Raw genomic sequence first — 24,474 nt, 5'->3', positions numbered from 1 at the left:
GTTCATGTACCAACACAGTAAACATACTGCTGACAGGGGCCCCTGGAGACCCCGAGACTAAACTACTGCAAACAACAACCAAAAACCATTATTAGTTTTATAATTAATGTCATCTGAAAAAGAAAAGATTATTATTTCGGGAAAGTCAGGATTTATTTTCACATTGTGTAAAACAGAAATAAATAACCTACTTTTCTTTGACACAAATAAGGAAATCTGTGTCTGTGACACTTTAAATTAGGACCCATGGCAAACATGGACTCAGTAAACAGTTCCATCTGCCAAACGTTTGACCCCAATATCAATTAAAACAGAAACAGAAAACAATGATATGAAATCATTACGAAGACCTCTGCAAGTCATGAAGACTTGCAAGTCATGAAGACTTGCAGAGGTGGGATATAGTGGGTACCTGAGTCAGTAGGTTGAGGGTTAAACCTCCTCACTATTTGCATATGATGGCTATCATTTCTAATAATAATACAAATTATCCAATCGCACTTGGATGATGCTCAACATGTTGTAATTCTGCAGGATATCTTAGGCTATTGATAATGTCTGATGTCAACATGCATTATTAAAACCCCTAAAAAAGGTTTCAGGTTAATTTATTGTGCTTAAAATTGAAAAACACAACACCACACTTGTTATGTTTTATTATGGCACACAAAACATGTAACCATATTCACTGGGTATGTATTCAGAAGTGAGAACATTTGTTTTTTGGTATGTATCAACATTGTAGTATCAAGTGCAAAAAACATTATTCATGGTAAGGAAGAGGAGCCATGGACCAGAAAGTCCTATTTTACTGTTTAGACAAAAAAAATGTGAGGTTCAAGAAAACACCAACATAATAATTTAATATTCAGTGCTTTTCTGAAGGAAGAAAAATGAGATACAGAGGTTTGGTGGTGGAGGCTGTGTGCCCTGACAGTGCATAACATACAAGTCTTTTATAAAGTTAAATCACTCAACAAAGTTTCTCAACCTCGTAGTCTGGACCCCATGTTGCTTTATATAAAGATGCAGATTTGTGATATTGGTAACACTCATATACTGATATTTGCTCCATTTATTTTAATATAAAATAATCAGATTTGAAACATAAACTGTATATAATGCGTTTATCATGCCCTTTAAATCAAATTCATACAATTTCAATGTGAAAACTCTCTTATTCATGGGTCCATGAGAATTATGAACATTTTGGGACCCAGGAATTGGGTCAGGACCAGAAAATGTTGAGAAACCCTGCTCATTACGAAGAAGTGCATGCAGTACAGATCAAGAAGATGGTTTTACAATATTGTACGATACAACAGAAACAGATGAGAAGAGCGAGTACCATTTGGCCCTTACATTCTGCAAAAATGAGGATTTTCTGCGTGGGATGTCAGATTGTATTGGAATAAAGAAAATGCTGCTGGAATTACAGGCAGATACATTTTGGGTCAACTGCAAAACAGCAGAAAAAAGAAAGCGGGAAAGGAGGAATGGCACAGACCTGAGGGAGAGAAAGTGGAACTGGTCTTTCTGTACACTGCTACAACAAACACACTGTGCTCACAAACACTTACAGTGCATACATACATACACACACTATGAAGACGACCAGTTCGACCTTTCACGCACCTGCATTTCTGAAACAAATCTTCATCAGGATTACTTCTTTTAGACACGTTTAGATATGATCACACTGAAACACATACTAAAAGTGAAATAAAAATATGATTAGAAGGAAAAATGAAAGAAAATGAAATACATCTGTAAAATGAAAAAGGGGTTTTTCAGCATTATTGTTAAATTGCACAAATGTAGGAGCAGCTGCTCTTGGGTTTCAAATGACCTTCATGTTAAAGAAAATCAAGCTGCCAGGAGAACTTGTAGTAGGCGATACAACCTTCATTTTATCAATCAGAAAGTAAACATTTTTTAGTCAACCAAATGAAACCACCTGATGCAGTTATTTATACAGCTGTGGTCTAATGTCACGCCAAGAGAGAGCTTCCTTGGTCAAGAGAGCTTGTATTTTAAAGGGTCTGGCCCTGCTGAACACAACATAATAAGAATTATACTAAATTATATTTCTGCCTTTCTGATTTTTGGAAGCTGTACATAAGGCTGAGAAATATATAGATTATATTATGAAAATGAATTCCAGTTTAATGTGAAATATCATGTGATAAACATTCTACTTTTTGTTTTTCTGTACTTGAGCAAGTATTGTGCGTGTCCTCTGGTTATTATGACAATATTATTCAGCTGCAGCTGTATGCATGATATGTCAGCAAGTGTTGGTAAGTGAAAGTGCAATGAAATGTCAAATAAAGAATGACAGAAAAGTGCGACCAGGAGCATGACAGTGACGTTGGGTGGATAGCAAAACACTATCAAACACTGCAGCGGTAGTTAAGGCAGCACCAACAAGCCACTGCTACCGCAACATTAAAGTTGACTGGCATGTCTGAACCGAGATCACCTGACTGCAGCCAGTGTGAGTTGTCAAGGGAGGAAAGGGCAGGGCAGTCAGGTAACACCCAGACGGTAAGGCATTCTGGAAGAGGATTGTAAAGCCTCTGATTCTGTCAGCTGTCCTTCATTTTCTCACTTTCAGGTGACTGTCATGTTAAAAAGCAGGTCTACATTCACAAAACTTATTGTTGTGTATGATCAAATGCCACATCTAGCTTGTCGTAGATCTCCTTCAGCAGCAGGAGCGCTGTATCCTCAGATTCCCTGACAGACGGACAGAGAGGGGAGAACATCATTTATTTGAAGTAAACCTCAAAATTGCAGAAGTAAAACGTGACATGACAAAGAAAAAAATCAGGAACACAAAATGCAAATCAGCACAATTACTATCGTCCACCCCTCCACGGGAATGCATGACTCACCAGTAACACAGATGGGACTGGATGGCAAACAGGTATTCGTTGAAGCTCTCGATGGGTTTTTCCTGAAGTACATAGTCGATCCTTCGTCCACCGTTTAACATCCCCACTTTAATCTCAGGCTGCTCGGGTTGCTCTGCTGACACTGAGGGCTCTGCCTCCTCACACACTGCTGCGGTGACAGAGATAAAAAAAAGGTGAGGCAGACAGACAACAAAAACAATGACAAAAGCCAACATCAGACATCTGTTGTGACTCATACTTTTTGGTTAACAGGGACAAATCAGATAATAGACAGGCAGCCAAAATAACACTAGTCTGCAACCCAGTGTCCCTCATCTCCCTCAGAGGTGAGTCAGTGGCTGAATGTCATTATTTCACAACACTGCTCAGCAGGTATTTAAGGCTGAAAGAGAATTGCTTATGTTGGTTATTTTAAGATATCTATTGATTCGCACTGACTAGATATCTAGTATATCAGCTGGTCAGAGAGAAGTCGACTTGTTGCCTTTAACCTGATAAATATTTATGCACTCACCCTAAGATGCAAGTAATATGCTAAATAAATATTAAAGGTGTGTCAGCTTTGTGATGAGTGATGGTATGTTATGAATGCACCATTGTCTTAAGAGTCTCCTCAAAGACCGAACGCAGTGCTGATGAAACCCTGCTAGGCTGGCTGCTAGCGTCTGACAATCTACCTCTGCATTTAGTGCTGTGCAATACTGATATTAAAACATACTAAATATTACTCGCAAATTACGTTATACTATGTCCTGAAGACTGTCATGGTTGGGATCTGGCACTATTATAAAAAAAGGGTTGTAAGGACTGTAAATGACATGCTGAGGCCTCTTTAATGGATAGAGAGTGAAAAGTAAGACAAAAAAGGTTTCGTGTTAGTTAGCTGTACAGTCTGTTCTAACAGCAGCTGTATTCTTTTTGACCTGTTTTATGAACTGGCAGACTAAGTACTTGAGGTGCTGTAGAAAAGGGCAGGACATGTACCTGCATGCATCTCCTGGAGGTGACCTGCCACTGATGAATGACATTGCCTGCTGACTGAGGTCCAGCCAATGACTCTTGTTAAAACAACAACTGCGATCACTAGTATGCAGCTTGTCCTATTTGTTTAGCACATAGCACAGTTTGTCATGGGCCGGTTTCTCAAGTAGCTCCCAATGTTAACAATCACTGAAGCAGTCAATAAATTCAACCAATCACTCAACTGACAGGAGCAGGAGGAGGAGGGACAGGCCTGAAGGAAGTGTCAGTAAATTAAATGTTGAGTTGAAGATTACATGTACAACAGCAGTAGTAGCACAGTTGGGGGAAGGAAGAGCAGAGGAGTGAGAGCCTGCAGCAATAATGACATACATTGCATAACACTTGCTCTTTACGAGGGAGGTGGAGTGTCAAAGTAAACCACAGTAACTGAGAACTGTCATTTTTGAAATGTTTATTTTCCAGATTCAAGCCAGGGATGTTAAATGTAACACGCAGGAAAAAAGTTTATATAGGCTCGTAAGCTTTCACTAAATCAGGCAAGTCTACAGAGAAACCAGACAGAAAGAGTTCATTTACTTGTTGTTCTCACTTATTCAAGCCAAGTGACTATCCTGGCTTACCTTGGAAGTAATGCTTATAAAAGGCACTGGGCCACTCCAGTATTTTAGTCCAAAAATCAGCATTTTTCTCTTCCCTCTCAGCAGAAGCAGTGACTGCCGTTGGGGCTGAGGTTCAGAGTAAAGTGTTCAGGGGTGAGGGCAGCAGGACCAACCACCAGATAAAGCAGAAGAGGGGAGGGGAAGAGTGGCAACATGCAGAGAAGGGTGGGAGGAGTGTGAAGAGACTGGGTTAGACACACTCTTTTACATGCATACACACACACACACACACACACACACACACACAGAAAAAAAAAACAAACACGCAGTAAGATAGAAGTGCCTCATGTACCCTGTGTCTCTTGAATGTTTCTCTCTAGTGTAGTTTCTCCTTCCTCCACTGGGGGCAGTGCAGCAACTGGTAACCTGGCAAAGGACTGCCACGCTGTCCGCAAGGATCCCAGAACATTGTTTTTCAAATCCATGCTCATACGTGTCAAGCTATCCTTCAGTTCTATTAGACAGAGAGAAACATACAATATCATTAAGCCTACTTATCAAAAGCCCAAACCACAACACTGTTGGAAAAACGGAGAAGAAACAGCCGTACCCAGGTGCATCCTCTTGCGGCCTTTATGGTGAGGGATCAGCATGGGCTCCAGATCAACCTCTGTGACAATCATGGGCTCTATCCGATAGGCCACAGGGTCATACTACACAGCAATTAAGAGGAAGAAATGAATGCAACTCCAATACGAGCTGTTTATTTATTTTCTATTAAGAGTTGATTCAATACTTACAACAGTTATTGCTAACATGACATGAACCATTCAAGCGCAGCTTTACAATGCAATCAAAATGTGGAAACATCAAGAACTGCTCTATTAATGCTGTTTTGTGTGAAAATGGGGGGAAAAAAAGTCAAACTGTAGTTGCGGGAAATCAAAGCACATGTTATCCTCTGTTTGTGCTGAGTGCAGCATATTTGCACAGTAAATCTGTGATTACTCACTGGGTGGTAGATGTTGTAAAAGCTCTTGCAGGTTGGGAAGGTGTAGTTGGGATCGATGTGTTTAAGCCCACGAACGGTCAGGAACATTCCAATAGGAGAGCCAAAAGCAAAAAAAGTTTGAGGGTGGAAAGCCAGTTGTGGGTAATCAATGGACACCTGTGGAGAGACAGAGGGGTCAGAAACGTGATATAAACACAGTTTTTTGTTCGAAGAAGACACAGCTATTCAGACAGATGGGAAAAAAATACAGTTTTCTGGTGCAAGATGGTGTTGGGAACAAAAAAAAAACACATTTAATGACATCAAGACAACAGTCAGGGAGTATGGCAGCAGGTAAGGAGGAGACCAGGGAGCTGACCACTCATGCAGGACTGGATGAGCACAGACACAGAGTGGTACTGGTCTGTACGACTCAATGGGACAAAGATGGCAGCCTCAATCACGGCAAAATGTAGGAAACCCTATCATTCATAAAATAGGCACTATAATTCAGTCGCCTTGAGTTTTCCCTCTGACCATACTGTATGTGAAGAGAAACTTCAGGCACAGTGAGATCAAAGAGAAATAAGGACAAAGCCCAAGTCCATGGGGACACCATGTGAGACACACCTGTCCCTTGGCTATGCCTCCATTGGTCTGTCCAGGTAAGCGGGGGGAGGAGAGAAGCAGGAAGGTGATGCATCAAAGCTTTATCTACCAGTACACCCAAGCACAAGTTAGCACGTCTGTGTCTGTGTGCGGTACCTGTCCGATGCCCATGTCAAAGTATTCGTAGTCTACTGCACTGGTGACAGACTGCGCCCTGTGGAACTGGGACTGCTGCATCGTCAAGCCTGAAGACTGGTTACTATCCTGATCACTGGTCACTTGAGGTGGAACTTGCAACCCCGGTGCCAGATGTAGTGCCCCTGTCTTACAATCCTATTTAGATTGAGAAATATAAAAAAAAGTTATTTAAACAACATCTGAACTTAGCACTTTATATGGTTAATATCAAATGGAAAGAGAGCTCCCAAGCAAAAGAGCAGGCCATAACTGAAATTAGCTCTAGTGTTCTACACAAAACCAGTTCCCTTAGATAGTTTGAGCTATCTTTGAAATGTTCAAAAAAAAACAACATATATACAGCATACACAACATGCCAGCATCAGTCAAACAATGCACATCAGTCATTGTTTAAACACATACACACGAGAGAAGTGAGTAATATATGTACTGTCATTTTGAGTTCTTCAGTATTAAAGGAGCAGATCATTGTGTAGCCTTGATATGGACAGTAATGGTATATTAGCATCAAGCATTAAAACCATCCAACTAAATTTCACCCAGACAAAATCCAGATTCATGACACATATCAACGTAAGCCGGAGATTCCAAAAGCCATCGCTGCAAGTTTTGTTCTGTCCTATGCGCAGCTTTCAAAAACAAGAAAAACCAGTGTAGTTTGAAAATTTAAGAATCAAGTCTGACCTCTGGAAGCCATTTCCTCTTGATGTAGTTCAGGATCTTCTTCCGAGGTCCGAGAGGAATTCCTAAATCTTTGAGATCGCTGTCTTGGCAAAGAGTCTAAAAGAGAAGATTTGTGTGTTTGTAACTATACATTAGACTCGAATTTGCGTGCCCATTGTGTGTGTGTGTGTGTGTGTGTGTGTGTGTGTGTATTACCAGTGATTCCAGGTCTACGTTTTCTGCCTGCAGTGTGTCCAGGTATTGTTGTAGACCCAGTCTGGTCAGAGTCTGCTCCAGTGTGTCACAGTTCAGATGAAAGGGCTCATCCGAGGGCACCTAAAGCACGAAGGGGCCGAAAGGGAAATTTTTCATTTACATGCAGAGAAATATTTTTTTTAACCAGTACATTGATGTTATATTGTGAATGTAACTGTACCCCCTTTCTGGCTTCTGATCCAGTCTTCTGATTGGTTAGCAGGTCAAACAGGATCAGCGAACCTGAGGAACGAGACAGAAAAGCAAAGTGTTGAAATTCTGCATTTTAATGACTTGTGACTGCGTGTGAGTTTCTGTGCTTGCGCATGTCTCACCCAGACTATGGCCCACAACTGAAACTGCCCCATTGAAGTCTGGGTGTCTCTGTTTGAAGAGGGTGTGCAGCCTGTTGATTTCTGAGGCCACTGTGTCTACTATGGTCTGGCAGTAGGTGGGGCTGTTATAGAAAAACAGGTCCAGCAGAGTGTCGTTGGTGAAATGTCTCAGCCTGCTGATGCTGGGGAGAGTGATCCTCTGGATGTCCCTGGAAAGAGGAGAATAAGAGAGAAAACAAAGGGAGGGAAGGCAGATGTTGACAATTTTCTGCAAGTGCTGGAGACATAAGACACATTGTACGACATAATGTTTTGTCCATCTCTCGCCATACTTACTCGTCCACCCCCGTGGCATCCCCGTGCAGAGCGCTGTGCCAGTTGACTGGGAGGAACTCAACTCTCCCTATTTTACCATCCAGCTGAGCACGCTTGTAATGAGAGGCCAGGAGGGACAGGGACGCACTCCTGAAGTCATTTACTGGAAAGAAACAAGAAGAAACGGAGTCATATATACCCATAAACAATGTATAGACATATATACATAGTGTACACACTTACCACACTGTATGATGGATCTGAAGCGCAAGTCACATGCAGGACCAATACCATGGACCATAAAGACAAGGTGGTCCACCTTATCTGGTTCACCTGGGACCACATACAGAAATATGAGCCCGAAAGTGCCAACTGTAAAACTGGGTTATGTTTCAGTGTATTTCTTGCTGGTACACCCAAACACATACCATCAGGTATTTCTACAGAGATGCTGTCCACTCCTCTCTTGACTGTTCGAGGTCGCGTCTGCTCGGAGGGGGAGGAAACCCACTCATCCTGCAATCCTATTGGCTGATACTGCATTATCAGCTGAAAGAGGAACAAGAAAATGGAAGAGAAGAGGCTCAGGAGAAGGAAACAATGTGTCTAATTAAAAAATTATATACTCAGAAAAGCCACGGTGCAGCTCTGTCATGTCTTTAATTATAGTGTACATGGTCATATTTTCACAGCAGGCTTTACTTTGGGATTGTGTAAGATGACAGTCTCTCCAGTGGGAAAATCCAGTTTCCTTTTCCATTCGTCCAAGGTTACGGCAATCATATAGGCCTCCTGAAAAATTGGAGAGGAAGGAATCAAAGACCGACATGACAGATATGAAATGAAAAACTATGGAACAGGCAAAGTTAGGAAGAGGATAAAGTCAGAAGTTATAGGAATGAGCAGAGTGATTGGTCAGAGTCAGACTACCTCCAGACTTTTGCTGAAGTCCTCAGGGTAAGGCATGAACCTGGTGTCTTTATCTCCTTTATAGAACCAGGTACAGCGGCGGACTTCCGTGGGAGCTTGCTCCCAGTACACAGCGTAGCGCTTCCTCTCCTTGACATGTACGTCATACCGCTCTCCATCCACAGCTACCACCACCTCCGTCTCTGTTTTTTCTACTGTACAGTAAACACGCACATACACAAGCAGGGTTCATAAGGCAATCTCCAAAAACTGCATTTTAAGCAAAGGTTCTGTGAGGACAAGTAAGTATGATTATCAGTGAACAGTAGATATTCAATATGCCCTCTTGCAAAACCCCAACAAACTCTGAAACTTTAATTATGAATATCACGGACGTTAACTGAAGCACACAAGAAACATTCTGTGTATCAATACTAATGAGACTCACCTAAAACCGCCATGAAACTCTACTTCAACTTGCTGTTAAACTGCTTGTAACAGCAAACATGTCGTGTCAGGAGTGAAAAGCGTCCTACTGGGCACCAGGCCAGTGTTGGCAACATGTCTGATTTTTTATCTTCTCACAGCTGTTTATCACACACTTATTATTTTCTGACTTTCATATACCTAATTACATATAACTTTCTATATAATGAACATGTACAGGGCACAATGCACGCGTCAAGCATAAACACATGCTTACTAGTGTTGCAGGCATTCTCTAGTTTGTCAGAGTCCTCTCTGCTGAAGGGAAGCCAGGAGGTGTTGTCTTCAGCCCGTCGACAGAAGAACCAGTGAGGCTGCACTTCTTGATAAGGAGCTGGGGACGACTCCATGTCAAGCATCTCAAAGGAGGACGTGGACGAAGGAGAAGCCTCATCCACCATAGGGGACACCTGGAGAAAAATGACGACGGCACGTTGAATCAATGTTGCTTCCTCATATCAGCAATACTGCTTAGTTACAGTAGTTGCTAAGTAAAAAGCAAATGCCTGCTATATACACTGTACACACCTCTGTTTTCCTTCTTTAGACTGGTCCACTGTTCAAATCTGTAGTTTCCAGAGAATGAAAGACAGAAATCTGAGCTAAGTTTGTGCTATTCCACTAAGCTCCTATCAAGGAACCTGAGACCATCAGACAAAGCAAAGGACAGCCAGACAGGAAATGATCAGGCCTCTGCTTGGGCAGCCACACAAAGCCGTTTTATTCTATTCTGCTCTACAAGCTGCCTCTTGTCTTCTCTTTTTACCACAGCTACAGCTTGTAAACAACCTTTTTCAACTGAATAACTCGGATTCAGAAACAATGCTGCCTATAATACTGTTGGCACTCTACTGCTCCTGCATCATGGTGTGGAAAGATGGAGCCTGCCACTGCTTAACACAACAACAAAGACCCACATTACACTCAGCTGTCAAATCAGCAATCTGATTTGCAGTGTAATGTGCATTCAGCAGGTGTAGAGATTTAAAATAAGATTGAGAAGAAAATGATATCTGAAGGAACACCCTTCCTAGGAACTAAATCTGTTGTAAGGGCACCTGTTCTTGTTTTTGGTTGCATGTCACGCAATGTAAGAACAGTCTAAGTTCCTTCAGCAATTAACCCTCAAGAAGGTGATTCATAATACTCTGTCCAGTTACATGTATTTCCAGCTTATCACTGACAGGAAGACACACTGACATTGGAGCCCTGGACACCATGCTGGGTTTACTGTCTCCTCTGGACTATGTGCTGTTACAACATGTGCATACCTTAAAGGTGGACAGTATGTGACTTCCATGTATGCACCCTCCACAAGCTCACCATTTCTACTTTGTTCTACTATCATTCGTGGGGGGAAAAGAATGCAGCAGCTATTTCTGCCTGAGGGGACAGGAGAACAAACAGTGTCTTTGTGCTTTTTCATTTGTGAATGAAATTTACTGTGAGTGAATGGTTTTGCAAAGCCTTTGCTGGAGGCCCATTGCAATGCATCACATTTTGTTACGACACTGGCATTTTTTTCAAATTCATAATCACTTCAGAGGAGTAAATTCTATTTTTAACTCTACTGCTGTAATGGAGTATTTCAATGCTGGCATGGCCTTGAAATTGTGCAAGGTGTCATGGTTTGCTGTATAGAGGTCAGCCTAGTCCAGGACTGAAAATAAATCCTCCTGGAGAAAACACACTGAAAGTGTAGTTTAATCCACAGCTTGAACCCAGCTAGACTCTGCAGCTGATCGATGATGAAATGAAGTCTGTTCACCGTCAATCTGTGTTTCCCTTTACATAAACTTAAACCCAACCCTAATCCCAACCAATCATATCTGCAGTGCTTACCCATACCTTTCATTCCAACCCAAATCATTGCTACAGGAAACAGACTTTGACAAATGACACCATTACACTTAATCTGTGCACCCTCACCTGATCCTCAGGTGTGTTCCCTTTTGCCACAGTCTGAGTGGGGTTGTCAAACAGGTCTTGAGTGCTGACGTTTGGGGCAGCCTGAGATAGACCCCCCTCTTCACCAGGACTGTTTGGCATTAGCCCAAGACCTGACCCCAACCCTCAGTTTGGACCTGAGGTGGGCAGCGGGCCACGCAAATCCAGAACCTGCAAGAACCACACAGAGTAAGAGCCAAAAGACGGCTTATAGACCAACACAGCATCATCACAACTACGACATGTTAAAGCCTGTCTAACTTCCAGGGGATTTTCTAGTGATACTTGCACCAAACTGCTGTTGACAGAGCATCATAGGTAATGGGACAGAACCAAAAACAAGCCAGATCATGTTAGTTCACACCCCATCAGCGGTTAAACGTTGACTAGTAACTAATCCCAGCTCTCAGGGTACAACTGGCGGCTGTGTCATCATCTGCTGGTCAGTTGCGTTTAACGCAAAGGAAAATGTGAACAGCAAGATTAATGGCAGCTAGCTAACTAAGTCATATAATAGAAGAGTTATGTTGATGTCTTTAGCGGTTTCTCGCCATGACCCCGAACAAAAGTGGCAAACGTTACCGAATACTTCTCGTGTTATTGGTGAATTTTTGGAAAAAATGCAACAAACACATCCCAGAGGCCAGCGGTTAACGTCGGTTTCGGTTCATGCTATCTGAGTTACGATGGCCGGACGGGACACTAGTGTTAAGTTCTCCGTTTCACATCCTGTTGGTGTTTTGACCGTTGTAGCAGTCGTAACAGACAGACGTTAATTTAAACTTACCGACAACTTCACCTAGAGTTAACGCAGAGGATTTGTATTCGTTGTTTAGCTCGCTGTGGCTAGCTTGGCTAACCAAGGACAGCCTCCTGTCAAATCGCTGCCTGATTCCATTACAGTGCTCTCGGAAATACGACAATTACGAGAGTAATGCTCACGAACAACCACACCGACGGCGAAATGAAGGTATAAAGTACTTATAATAACACAGAGAAGGTTTTCTGTGATGTCTGACATTTTACAGTGTGACGATGACGAGGTGAAATGGGTGAACACAGCGTCCAAAGTAAATAGAAAAATATTCAAAATAAATTAACAAATCCCACTTTTCTTCAGGTCAGTATTTAGATGTAACACAAAGTAATTATGAGTATTTGAACTGTAAATCAAACAGTATCCTAAAACATTATATTTAATGTAAAAAGAAAACGGTCGTGCTTAAAATGTAAATTTACGAGGAGCTCCTGAAGGGAACATAAAACGCCACAGCACCGGCAGGTCACCGCCCCCAGATCTTAAGATGACGCCACGAATTTGTAATAATGAGAGTTTGTTGTAACTCTGCAGCGAAAAGGAGAGGAGTTCAACTTTCAGATTTTACCATTCTAGTGGTAGGTAAACACATCTTAACGTATTTACCTTTGCATTTTCTATATAAAACCAGTAGCTGTTATAATTGGGATGGGTGACTGGGGTGCAGGGTAGGGGGTGGTTGGGTATAAAGCCATGTATACCCCCCCCCCCCCCCCCATTATATAACTGATGTTGGTCATAATGACGGTTTTGTGTCAGTTATTTTCATTGCAGCACTTACATAATGTCCATAATGCTAACAGTTACGTTAGATTAGGTGAATATTTTGAGCAGATGCATCCTTGATTTTCCTGTCTTTCAGCTCAGGGTGGACTAAAAAAAAAAAAAAAGACTACACCATGACACACTGCAATGTTAGACAAAATGCCAATCAACACCAGACAAGTCACCTAATCAGCCTAACCCAGAAATCTTTGGGCCAATTTGCATTGAAATGTGCCAAGCTTTGTGTAAAATGTTAGGTGTCGGCCTCTCAACAATAACAGAACAACCACACTGTCGGACATACCTGTAGACACACCTGTTTGTGGAAGGTCAACTGTCTCCTGTTGGCATTTTCAGGAAACTGACTTCACTATCATTAGTCAACACCCATGCGCCCATTAGAACTCCCTTGACCTCGTTTTAGAGGAATGTGTGTGGGGTTAAAAGGTAACGTACTTAATTACATCCCTCTGTTTACATTAAAACACGTGTCCACAAATTCACCCAATCAATCATAACATTTGAAATAATGTATGTCAAAAGCAGCGTGGAGGGCTGACTGAAGTTAAAACACCACCAAACCCACTGCATGCTTGATTCCCACCTCTCCTCCAGGGTTTATGGAGGGACAGAGGGAGGTGTGAGACATGCCAGGGGAGGAAGAGTGAGTAGTGTTAGAATGCACCGACACACCCAGTCCAACAAAGTGTGAGAGACATGCAGAGTAATGAGCCTGTGTGGAGCAATGAGAGGGTGTGGCTTTTTCACTCAGAGAGCACAGATAAGCTGAGTTTGCCTTGTAGAGAGGGGCAGGAGTCACAGTCCTGAACAGACTGCGGTTTACTTTCACTCTGCCGGGCTCACTGCGAGTCTAGCTACACAACCTCCCTCTCGTGTGCTTTCTTCCAGCAGTTTGAGGCAAGGCCTGGAGGGGAAGCAACCAGCAGCACAGACAAGTAAAAAAACTCAAGACGACAGCTGAAGAAAAACTTCCAACAGGCAGCCATGAAGGACAAAGTGAGGAGAGGAGGAGGAAGAAATCAGGCAAAGACTGGTGAGAAATCCCTGCTATGTGTTTTTCTTTTCTCCCCCTCTCTCTCCCCCGCTGTCTCCCTTTTACACTTTCCTCTTCCTTCTCTTTTTTTGCCCGGTGCCTCCCTCGCTAGAGAATGCGAGGAGGGTGGGAGATTTAGCACTGCACTGCTGCACTGAACATGGCTGGTGCCGTTGTCTGCTTTCACCCACTTTTTGACCACTTGGAGAATCTGCTGTGCACTTTTCACTTATTGTGGTGAATTCATTCACACAGACACACACTGAAACCAACCTGAAGAAATGTAAATTCTCACTTATCAACTTTAAAGGAAAAGTAATAGCTTTTATATGAATCTTCTTTCAAATTCAAGAGCCACATGCTTATTTTTGAAGGTCCAACACTTATCTACCTTTAGAATTGCTTATCATTTTGCCACGCTCTCGAGTGGGCCTCTCAACCTCTTCTAACCTCTGCCACTCCCCTTTCTCAACACAGAATGATTGAATTAAGGAGAAGTTTGTGTTTGCATGTTTCAGAGGGGTTTGCCCTGAGGTGTTTAAACCTCTACAAAAGAGATAGGAATCCATGGGCACAGCATTATGATTGACTGGCTGTGTCATATGAATGCAGCCATGAAAGCCATACCATTATAATTTTAATATGTGACATACAGGGAAGGAATTCTGCCTGCTTGTGTAGTTTGTGGTCTGGTAATTGTGCCAAAATAAGCATCTTGAGCTTCAGGGCTGCAAACAATGCTGTTTTCTGTAGTAGTAAGGCAGTAGCTCCAATAGAAAAGACGCTGATGGCTCCAAGCCTGCAGAGAGGAGGGACCTTATTCCAGCCAATTGCGAACCGAGAAGCCGTTTTTTGGGTGCTTTCCAGTAGTAAAGCAGTCCCAGATTGACAGCAGGAGCTGGGGATTTACTGTAGAACTACAGTCTGCAAAGATGAGTGTAAAGTGAGCTTTCTGCTTTGCCGTGTATTTGTGAAAGATCCTGTCCATGCAGTATCTGCTTGCAGCCATGCATGCAAGCGCACTTTACTGCCCAACTATAGCTGTGTTAGTTGATGTGTTTTAGCATTCTGCTGTCTCCACATGCCAGAGCTGGGTGTGGCTGTCCCTCTACCCTGAGATGACATGAAGGCCAATAAGCAAATTCAACAGGTTTAGTCACACTACAGGTTGAGGAACACGCTGGGTCCTGCTCTACCTCTGGTTCTGCTTGTGTGGCAAACGGCAGACACACCTCACTTTCCCTTTCTTTGTCATTTTCTTGCATAAATTTCACTCTCACCCTCAAGCACTCTCACGCATGGACTTTTCGGTCCAGATCATGATCATTTTAGAGGAGATTAGTGGTCTTATTTCATTCTGCAGTGAAGAACAGAGGATGGGATCCGGACACGATAAGTTCAGTTATTTGTGCTTTCTCTGTAACAGTGTAAGTCTTTTCAGGGTCAAAGTGGGCTGGAAACAATCCCAGCATGTAATAAGCGGAAGGCAGGAAAACAACTGAAACTATTTTGCTTGTCCATTGCCGGGCTCTGTGATTATACTCAGTTAGTGTTGTCTCTGGTTTCTCCCTCTAACAGATGTAATCCGCCTGAATGGTGGAAAGGATGCCGCTGGTATGAAGCAAGAGGAGGACACATCGTTCCCTGTGAAGATCCAGGGGGCAGGAGTCGAGCCATTTGAGCTGCAGGTAAAAAAAATCAACCGTCGCTTCCTCTCTGTTTCCTCTTATTTTGTTAAGATTTGACAGGAGATGGAAACTAACAGTGGCCGCTGAGACTACACACGGACAGTTCATCATCTTTATCTCATGTAGTGTTTGTCATTTTTGATAATGTATAACACTTATAGTGCTGAGTTGGCACTTTGCATATGTTCTTTTATCTGCATCTATGACCATATAAAGACCTCATAGGATGTGTTGTCCCACATGGACACATGTTATACAAATACATGTGATACTGACTTTCTGTGAGTGTTGATGTCTGCAGCACAGGCTTACTATCTGTATTTTGTCATATTTTCTCTCTGAAGGTCCATGGGTTTTGGCTTGTTCAAGATGCAGTAATGGCTCTGCTTTCGAGGGACGAGGTGTGTCCACGTTCCAGCCTGTCATTGGCACTCGCTGGCACGACTCTGGATCCCCTCGCAGAACTGCAAAGCCTCAAAGGGCTGAAACCAGGAGCCATCCTTCGCCTGGTGGAAGGTAGTGGCATTGTTCTTTGTCTGAGATCTCTCTCTTCATCTCTACATTTGCAGCGTTTATAAACACTTGGATTGTCTGAAGGCTTTTTAAGGTTCATTGAGAAATTAACTTTCTGTTATAACTCAGATGTCAGTACTTTAATGTTATTTATTTTGCTTTTTTCAAATTTTGTCTTTCACGCCTTTTCACTGCATGTGTAGTCTCAATGAGTTTTTGAAATAGTTAGAAATTTAAGGCAGTTACAGCTTTTTGACAACGCTCTGTCCTGTAATGCAGCTGTTGTCTGGCCTTTTAACAACAAAGTTTTTACTCTTACATGTAAATTTATCCATGTATCTACATATCTAGGGTCATTTATGGTGGAATGATTAATTACAGACTCTAGGAATAGAATAACCCTGTCTGTATTTTCGTCACACCTGTCACCCTTTCCCTTTCACACACGCACTTAAGTTTCTCTCAGCTCAATGTAAATAGCTGACTCACCTTTCATGAGTCATAACAACCTTTATAGTTGCAGAGATTACAGCTGTGTGCCAAACAATTAGTCTGTGTGTTACCGCTTAGCTGTTGAAATACTGAAACAAACTATTCTGCAGCCCGTGTCCTGTTATGTTCAGCATGTACATATGTGTCCTGTCCGATTGAGAAAATGCCTAAATTATGAATTGATACTCAATGGGCTATTAAGGCTTGAAATATAACATATAACACTAGAGACCTTGTTGCAATGGGGTCACACCCATCACATCACAACACAAGTGAACATGTTGAGGTTTGGCCCTATGAGCACTTAGCAGTTATTATTACATTATTACATTAGTACTTACCACTCATGAGTCTGACCACGCCCATCTCTGATCTCAGCCTTCATTTTGATCTCAACTACACACCTGGAAAGTGTCTTGACTGCATTTTGGACTGGCAAAGTACTCAAAACTGCTTCTGTGGTAGCTCCCACTACGTCTTTGTCCTGTGCATTCTGTCTGGCTAATTAAAGAGAGTTGTTTGTGTGTGTATGTTTCACAAAGGTCAGTGTAACCATTATAATAACACTGTGTATCTTTCCAGAACCCTACACCGCCCACTCAGCCCGGCTCCATCTGGCTCGTGTGGTGGAGCTGCTGAGAGCATCTGCACCTCAGGATGCACTGAGAGAAGGACGCTCACCAAGCGTACTGGAGACACTCACACAAACACAAACCCCAGGTACACACATCCTGTGCACTTAAAGGGTAACAGAAAGGGTAATAACACTGAAATGTACTATTAACAATCGAGCTCACGCTGAAATCTTCTTACGGGTGCAGACTCTAGCTTACACAATGGAAAGAGCCTGAAACGCTCTTCAAGCGACACAAAAACAGAAGCAACCAGCCAGGACAGAGCACCTCCTGAGTACCTCCTCCCTGGTTCCACAGAGAGACCACTCATGGCCCTGCTACCACAGAGCTCCCAACCAGAGGTGCGCACACACCTGGAATCCTGTTTGACACTGGGCCAGCCATAATACACACAGACACACTGACTCCTTGTGACTGTTTGTCTCATCAGCCCCCCAGCTACTTGAAGGATTTGTCTCTCAGCTGTTGGAACCCACCTCCAGGGCACAGGAAGCTGCAGGGAGACTTCATGTACATCACAGTGGTGACAATGGAAGGACGACGGTGTGACGTCACATCCTGTCCAAAAGGTTTCTTTCTCAATAGGTAAGGAAGAACTTCATGATATTAGCTCAGTCTATTTTCTGTTTATAGTTGCAGTAAATTGTCATAGAAAATATGTTAAAGGCCAATAATGTAGCCTTGTGTCTGAGTAACCTCCTGCCTAAATAACTGAGCTTTAGCTTGACAAGTTTCTCTTTTTTTTTTCTCTCCCTCCTTCTTTATTTCAGGTCCACTGAAGACGTCTTTGATCCGCGTCCTGCACAGTCTTCCCCGGTTTGTCACAGTTTCCCTGACCTGCTCTGTCACATCAGCCCTGCCTTCAAACAAACATCCACCACACTCAAAAACAGGTAAAATTATGACCTATGCATGAAAGAAGCATGAACTTTGTCCATCCTAACAGTGTTGTTTGTTGAATTATCGAAATTCAAATAATTCAAATCAAAAAATAACTAATCATAGACAGTTATAATCAAGTAAAAAAAAAATCGGTAATTGAAGTGGATTTATGGTAATGTAGCTTGTTCTCTCTCTTGCTTTAGGCCTCAGTCACCTCCAGAAGAGGTGTTGCCCACTCCCTACCACACTCTGTCCTGGCTCGGGCCTCTCTGTGCCTCTCGCACTCATAAAAACACCTTCAGCAGACTGGGAGTGGATGAACAGCCAGCAACACAGGTTATTTACAAGACAGCATAATTATTTGTTGCCATTTGATGTATAGCGTGCTGCCGGTAGCAGCATTAAATCTAACTGTGTGTTATGTGTAGGCTCCAGACTGGAATGAGGAGTTGCAAGCAGCCAGAGATCTTCCACTTGGCAGTCTGGAGGAGAGGCTGCAGAGAGACAGGGCACTGCTCCAGGTAGTCAGGAAAAGCTGTAATTTAGCTCCGAACAACAGCAGTGCACTACAGGATTCTCATCATCTGCTGTCTGTCTTTGTTCGCTCAAACTCTCCTCCTCTCGCTTTCATTTGTTCTTGTTTTCTCAGGTGAACAGTGCGTTTGTTAGGGCTGTGATGCAGGGTGCAGAGACTGTCATAGATGGCTTTGTGGAGCCAGTGAATGGAAACCCTGAAGACCCGGCTTTCCTGTGGGGTGGCCTGTTCATGAGCCAGGGGGCAGCAAGTGCAATGTTTGGTGGGGAAAGGGGTCGTAGGTGAGAACAAACCACAAGATCAGTGACAAGGATCTGCGGGTGTAGAACCATTTGATCCTAATTGTGTTGTCTTATTGTGTTATGGCTCTAAATGTTTCACAGAGTACGCTATGGCCACTTGCTACGTAGCCTTATAAAATAGTTTTGGATTCATTTTTACAATGGCATGGTTTAGGCACAGATTATTTAAATATTGCCTCATATTCTATTTGCAGGGTTGCTCAGAGGCTGGAGCTTAAAGGAGTTCAGGCTTACAATAACATAGAGGGGCCACAGGGCCTGCACACTCTACCGACAGCCATTGTAGACTACAGAGGAGTGCGCCTGTCTGCTCAGGGTCTGGCTCCTGGCTTGGAAGGCTCTGAGCAGGACCAGGGAGCCAGTCCGGCCTCAAGGTACACCCCATGGACCCATTATTCAACAATTTACTGTGGTAGTGGAGTTAACACCGTGAGGCTAACGTCTTTGTCTTGTCGTCTTCTTGTGTTCTATAGAGGCTTGCTGTATGGGGTAAATGCGGGACCACAGGAGTCCTCCCAGCGCAGACGGTTACTAGAACTCTTGGCTCATGCCGCCAAGTCTCTTTGTATCCAGAGATACGTTGTTGTGGCGCCCAACGGTCACCAGGTACCACTGTTCACCTCAGTGGACGCTCAGGGACTGTTGGGGGCTGATGGGAGGTTCTACGTACTGGATGTGTTCAGGACCTTCCCAGTTGATGCCAACTTCTGTCCGGAGGCGGAGACGGAAAGTCAGACAGTCGCTGGAGAAGAGGAGAATAATAAAAGCTGCAAGGAGAACGAGGAGAAGAAAAGTTGTGTAAAAGAAGGTTGGCCAGAGAATTATCAGTCAGACACTGGGCTGCCAAAGAGCTTCGTTCATGGACTGTGCAGGCTGAGGCCAGAGCTGGTGCAGGCCTTCATCCAGCACAAGTGAGTTCTACATGAAATAAAACACTTTTATAGTCAGTTTTATAAAGTTTTTTTCCACAATGTTGAAGTTTTGTTTTTTGCTTCTTTTAGACATTGCCAGTTCACTCAGCACGTCCGGGAAATGTTGGACAAGAATGGAGGCTTTGAAGAATGCGCAACAGCTTGTAAGAAGTGTTTTAGAAGCTCTTAGTGAATGGAAACCAAAAGTGTCACTAAAACATGCACAAGTTTGGCCTTTAAACTTGACGAATGTTTGCATACTTGCAGGTGACTCCCGAGCCACAGAGGCAGTACGAGATGCTTGTAAAGCAGTGGGCTCGGTTAGCGACATCATCTTTGAGATGCGCTTCAACCCAAGCGTCTTCTCTCCAGGTAACATGACATACTGCACACGCACACACACACAGTCTTTATAGTACACAGTATGGTTTATGACCTCTTGTGCTTTGTGTTCAGGACTGTCCTTCCCTCCTGCTGAAAGTAAGTCAGGGAAGCTACAGGAGAGGCTACTGAGGGAAGCTGCGTCTTTCATCATCACACACCAGATACCGGCCTTTGTGAGTGGATCCCTTGTTTACGTACCATGGTAGGCGTATCTACTGCAAGCATGGAACAAGCTCAGCATATGTATGTGTGTTTGTGTACAGGTGGAGCATTGCCAGCAGAGCAATGAGGCACCAATGGATGGAGCTTCTCTAAAAGAGACGCTACACCAGAGAGGCATCAACCTCCGGTATCTGGGCCATGTGATCAAGACCATCAGCCAGTCAGAACACAAGGAGGGCCTGAGGCATATAATGGTGTGTTTGACTTGCAACATAGTTAAACTTAAACCAGTCTCAATGATGTAATCACCGTCCTGACTGTTTCTAACATCCTTCTTTCTGTCTTCACCAGAGATTGGTCGTAGGTGAAATCTACATCCGCTCTGCAAGGCGTGTGTTCAACAGCTTCCTCCAGGTACTGTTCCGTATTCTGGAATGAGCATTTGTTTTCATTTTGATGTTTGCGCACCTCATAGCTAGGCTGTGAAGTAGAAGCAGGCGTGGGCGCACAGGCAGCAGAAAGAATGAAGCACAGCCTCCGGATATATCTTTGCAGGGTGTGGACGTGTCGAGTCTCTCTGCAGCTGTCAGTCACTTCCTCTGCTGCCTATTGGTTTCCCACTTCACACCCACTTCTGTGGGAGAAGACGCTAAAAAGAAGTCAAGGCGGCGTGGCCGTGGGGCTGGGGCCTCTGAAAGCACGCCCTGGAGCACGCTCACAGGGACTGAGCTGTGGAACCTGGTCTGCCAGGATGCTGCTGAAGCGTACAACATCGCTGACAGCCTTGGGTGAGGACACAGCCTTTGTTTGTTCTCATCTTGTGTGCGTTAGTTATGTAATGGCTTAGAGTTCGGAAGTTTAGAATAACTCATTTTTCTCTGTGACAGCTCTGGTCCAGACCACCTGGTTCAGCACTACGGCCTTCAGAAGATCTCTTTACTGAGAGAGTTCTGTTTGAAGACTGGAGTACAGGTAACGTCTAAAACATGGATCCAGTGTGTTTAAGGCTTGTAAAACGAGTCACGAGATCCACTGAAACGCATATTTATTAGTAATATTTGAATTTACACCAAGTTGTAAATGCACATGTATTTGTCAGGAAAAGTAAGTTTATTCATTGTGTCCGTCCCAGTTGAGACTGAGAGACTACATCTTTGACAACCAAAATAAAGCTCCCATTGGTCCAGATGACGTCCTCAACATCTTCCCTGTTGTCAAGCACATTCACATGGCAACTGTGGACGCTTCAAAAGCACATCGTGCTGCACACACCTCCATTCTGAAAGGTGGGTCAGTAAGGTGGGACACTTCACTGAAGCTGTTGTACTGCAGATTCATGTGTCTATAATCTTTAAGTTCAGTGTGTTTTGAAACAAAATCTAAACTATTTACAAACCTACCCTGTGTCTCTCAACTGCAGGTCTGCTGGATCAGGCCCATGCGCACCTGAAAGAAGCCGTCTACCTGTTTGGCCGAGTGAGCAATGACCTAATCCCAGAGGCCTGTCATTGCCACAGCCTGCTGGCCAAGGTGGCCTTCCTGCAGGGGAAGGCAGCTGAGGTAGGCCGACTGCTCCACGGCTTTTTACAGCTGCATTAACTCATTTTCCAGTGGTTGAAAATAACTGAGTATATAATGGGTGACTTTTGCTGGTACTGGGGTATTTTTAAGTAGTGCTATTGTTACTTCTACATAAGTAGTCTGTAACAGGCATTCCACTGTTCTACTCTGTGTACTGTAACACTTCAGGAAGAGGCCTGAAGTATCTGTGTCAAAGTGATTGTAATTCTTCATATACATGAAGCTGACCATTGTCCTCACTGTGACTTTGTCCTCAAGGCTCGCAGTGCCCAGCTGAAAGCAGTGGTGATCAGTGAGAGAGTGTTTGGCTTTGACCATCCAAACACTATCCAGCAATATGTGAGTACATAGCTACACATTTCTGGGTCAATAACTATTCATTCACTGTCATTATACTCATCATTCTGCAGGGTGTTTATAGAGTGTGCGCTGCGCCATGTGTGTGGAGTGTGATTATCATTATTTTGTTGTTGAATGTAGGCCCTCTTGGGTGTGTATGTGTTTGCTGGAGGGGAGAGTGCTTTGGCCCAGAAGTGTCTCCTCAGAGCTCGTTTGCTCACGCTAACAGTCCACGGAGAGGACCATCCCTACATCGCAACACTGGATGTAGGTTACAACACCCCGAGCACAAAAAAGGCTTTTCACCATCTAATTGTATACAATATTTTATTTTTGACAGTCCCGTTATTTTCTTGCAGAGCTGTCTTGGGTTGATGCTGACAGGAGATCAGACAGGGCAGTACTTAAAGAACGCCCTCAAACTCAACACTTCCTTCTTCGGCCCCATAAATGTGCACACTGCTTTCAAGTAAGGCGCCATTTATAGTTGGCACTCACATTTTTTACGAAAAGTCATTAAGTTTGCTTTGATTTATTTTGCCCCCGTTTCCAACATCATCATCATTTATCTGCCTGGTTTCTTCTCTGTGCAGTCAGCACCTGTTGGCTCAGTGGATGTGCAGCAAGGGCGACTACCGAAGTGCAATGACCCACGAGAAAGAGGCCCTCACTGCTTTTACCAACATGGTCAGTACATGTGCTTGAGAGAGAGCGAGAGATAAGTGGAAGGGTTGTGCGTGCATTTCATCACGTGGTTATTTTCTCTCCCAGCTCGGAGAGGATCACTCTCAGACACGCTGCAGCAAAGAGTTTCTGTGCACCATAACCAAGCAGGCCGTGAAGGTGGAGCGCTCTCTCAGACAGGCAGGAGCGGACTGCACCGAGCAAGAGGTGGAGGTACTGTATGCCAGGAGCTGATGCGGCTGACATTAATCTCACTGAATCTTCCAAATAAAAGGGAAAAGTGTTTTTATTCATCTCACTGTCCTCTCTGTACTCAGTGTCTTAATCCCACTACTGACACTTTGCTGGAGCAAATGGTTCTGGTCTTGGGGATCAGGAGGATTGCACAAAGGTAAATATTCTCTGTAGTGTATGATATGATATATGATATTATAGACATAGCTGTTGATGCTGAAATGTAGCTTGCCTATTATTGGGTTTTTGAAGCTTAGAGAATTTAAATGATGACGTTCATGTACGTACAACTTCCCAAACAGAGCAGGCTCCAGCAGCACGCATGTGTATTTCAATAATCTGTTTTCAGGTAGGATACCATAAATTAATTCACTGTGTTTTCATAGTGACAAGTTCCAGGAGTATAGGCAGAAACACCGGGAACTAAAGGCAGCGGTGGCGAAAGAGCTGGGATTCAAAGTAATCAACGGGCTGGTCACCGTAGAGGCTGTGGACGGGGGGGAGAAAACCTCAGATCAAGAAACAGGATGCGGGAAGGAAGCTGAAGACGGAGGAAGTCCAACAGTGGAGAATACCAGCGAGAGCCAACAGGAGCAGCCAGTGGAAGAGACCGTAGTTTCAGCTAATGGTCACGCAGAGGAGACAGCTGAACAAAACCAGGATGAGGACAATGACAGAGCAGCTTCAGATGCTGAGGTCAAGATAGTGAACGGGGAGTCAGAGGTCAGGGCTGCAGGAGAGGGAAGTGAGACCAGCACAGCCAATGGGGAGATAGAATCTGATGCAGCAGCTGATGAGATGAAGTCAGAGTCAGGTGATGTTAATGGTGAAATAAATGGAGCTTTGGACATCACCGCTAGCCCCTCAGTCCTTAAGAGTAAAGGAACCTGGGCAGATGTTGTGTCAAATGTCCCTGTAACCAATGGAACAGGAGACAAAGACACAGCAGTCAACGGTGTGGCAGATAATGTCACAGCCAATGGGGTAGCTGAGGAGTGAAAACACGTCAAACAGGAAAACAGTGTTGTAGTCGAGTTTTTCTAAGTCACTGCTGTAAGATAGAACTCTCCCAGGATCCGAGATGTAATTTGATCCAATAAACATGAAGATGAGCGTAAGATAACGGAGTCACGTGATGCATGTTATTTTGTGTTGGAGATGTTGCTGATGCTGGGAGAGGGCTGTACTGTTGAGAGTTATTTTTTTTCCAACAATAAACTTTTTACTCTGGTTTTCAGTGGTCTTCTTTAAGTGTGAAGATTCTATAACTCACAAATCACAATTCAG

General features: G+C 43.6%; 2 protein-coding genes across 7 annotated transcripts; one reads left to right on the top strand and one right to left on the bottom strand.

Annotated features, from left to right (window-relative positions):
• Positions 1-639: 639 nt before the first annotated feature.
• ddhd2 (DDHD domain containing 2) lies at positions 640-12,112 on the bottom strand. Of its 6 annotated transcripts, none has more exons than XM_070964841.1 (20): positions 11,997-12,112; positions 11,192-11,380; positions 9,480-9,672; positions 8,798-8,991; positions 8,570-8,659; positions 8,296-8,416; positions 8,111-8,200; positions 7,889-8,030; positions 7,553-7,761; positions 7,399-7,460; positions 7,179-7,298; positions 6,984-7,079; positions 6,258-6,434; positions 6,123-6,149; positions 5,514-5,669; positions 5,112-5,214; positions 4,854-5,015; positions 4,523-4,627; positions 2,898-3,066; positions 641-2,739 (listed from the first exon to the last, which is right to left on the bottom strand). In XM_070964841.1, the coding sequence occupies exons 2-20, from the start codon at positions 11,309-11,311 to the stop codon at positions 2,658-2,660; spliced, it is 2,418 nt and encodes an 805-aa protein (XP_070820942.1). In that variant the 5' UTR covers positions 11,312-11,380; positions 11,997-12,112; the 3' UTR covers positions 641-2,657. The 6 variants fall into 6 exon arrangements, with proteins under 6 accessions (XP_070820948.1, XP_070820942.1, XP_070820944.1 ...); XM_070964843.1 differs by having other exon boundaries at positions 8,798-8,988; XM_070964847.1 differs by lacking the exon at positions 6,123-6,149 and having other exon boundaries at positions 640-2,739; positions 8,798-8,988.
• Positions 12,113-13,695: 1,583 nt separating this feature from the next.
• LOC139333205 (clustered mitochondria protein homolog) lies at positions 13,696-24,418 on the top strand. The gene is made up of 28 exons (XM_070965504.1): positions 13,696-13,845; positions 15,424-15,533; positions 15,878-16,049; positions 17,121-17,258; positions 17,360-17,514; positions 17,604-17,758; positions 17,944-18,066; positions 18,259-18,391; positions 18,484-18,576; positions 18,705-18,871; positions 19,087-19,266; positions 19,366-19,803; positions 19,894-19,967; positions 20,071-20,175; positions 20,260-20,360; positions 20,451-20,603; positions 20,701-20,763; positions 20,905-21,137; positions 21,237-21,321; positions 21,482-21,635; positions 21,770-21,909; positions 22,189-22,269; positions 22,411-22,536; positions 22,629-22,738; positions 22,863-22,956; positions 23,041-23,166; positions 23,271-23,344; positions 23,574-24,418. Exons 1-28 carry the CDS (start codon positions 13,797-13,799, stop codon positions 24,184-24,186), a joined length of 4,245 nt encoding a protein of 1,414 aa, XP_070821605.1. The 5' UTR covers positions 13,696-13,796; the 3' UTR covers positions 24,187-24,418.
• The last annotated feature ends 56 nt before the right edge of the window (positions 24,419-24,474 follow it).

Source organism: Chaetodon trifascialis, chromosome 6 (assembly GCF_039877785.1).
Source record: "Chaetodon trifascialis isolate fChaTrf1 chromosome 6, fChaTrf1.hap1, whole genome shotgun sequence".
Lineage (NCBI taxonomy): Eukaryota > Metazoa > Chordata > Actinopteri > Chaetodontiformes > Chaetodontidae > Chaetodon > Chaetodon trifascialis.
This window is presented reverse-complemented; position numbering and strand designations above follow the sequence as displayed.

Bases quoted from the DNA above. Each gene is read 5' to 3' on its own strand.
- LOC139333205 (XM_070965504.1), top strand. From the start codon at position 13,797: ATGAAGGACAAAGTGAGGAGAGGAGGAGGAAGAAATCAGGCAAAGACT. The intron at 13,846-15,423 runs GTGAGAAATCCC...TCCCTCTAACAG, and splicing joins AAGAAATCAGGCAAAGACTG to ATGTAATCCGCCTGAATGGT. The intron at 21,910-22,188 runs GTAGGCCGACTG...TTTGTCCTCAAG, and splicing joins TGCAGGGGAAGGCAGCTGAG to GCTCGCAGTGCCCAGCTGAA.
- ddhd2 (XM_070964841.1), bottom strand. From the start codon at position 11,311: ATGCCAAACAGTCCTGGTGAAGAGGGGGGTCTATCTCAGGCTGCCCCA. The intron at 6,435-6,983 runs GTCAGACTTGAT...CAATCTAAATAG, and splicing joins AGAGGAAATGGCTTCCAGAG to GATTGTAAGACAGGGGCACT. The intron at 2,740-2,897 runs GTGAGTCATGCA...TCCGTCTGTCAG, and splicing joins CAGTCCCATCTGTGTTACTG to GGAATCTGAGGATACAGCGC.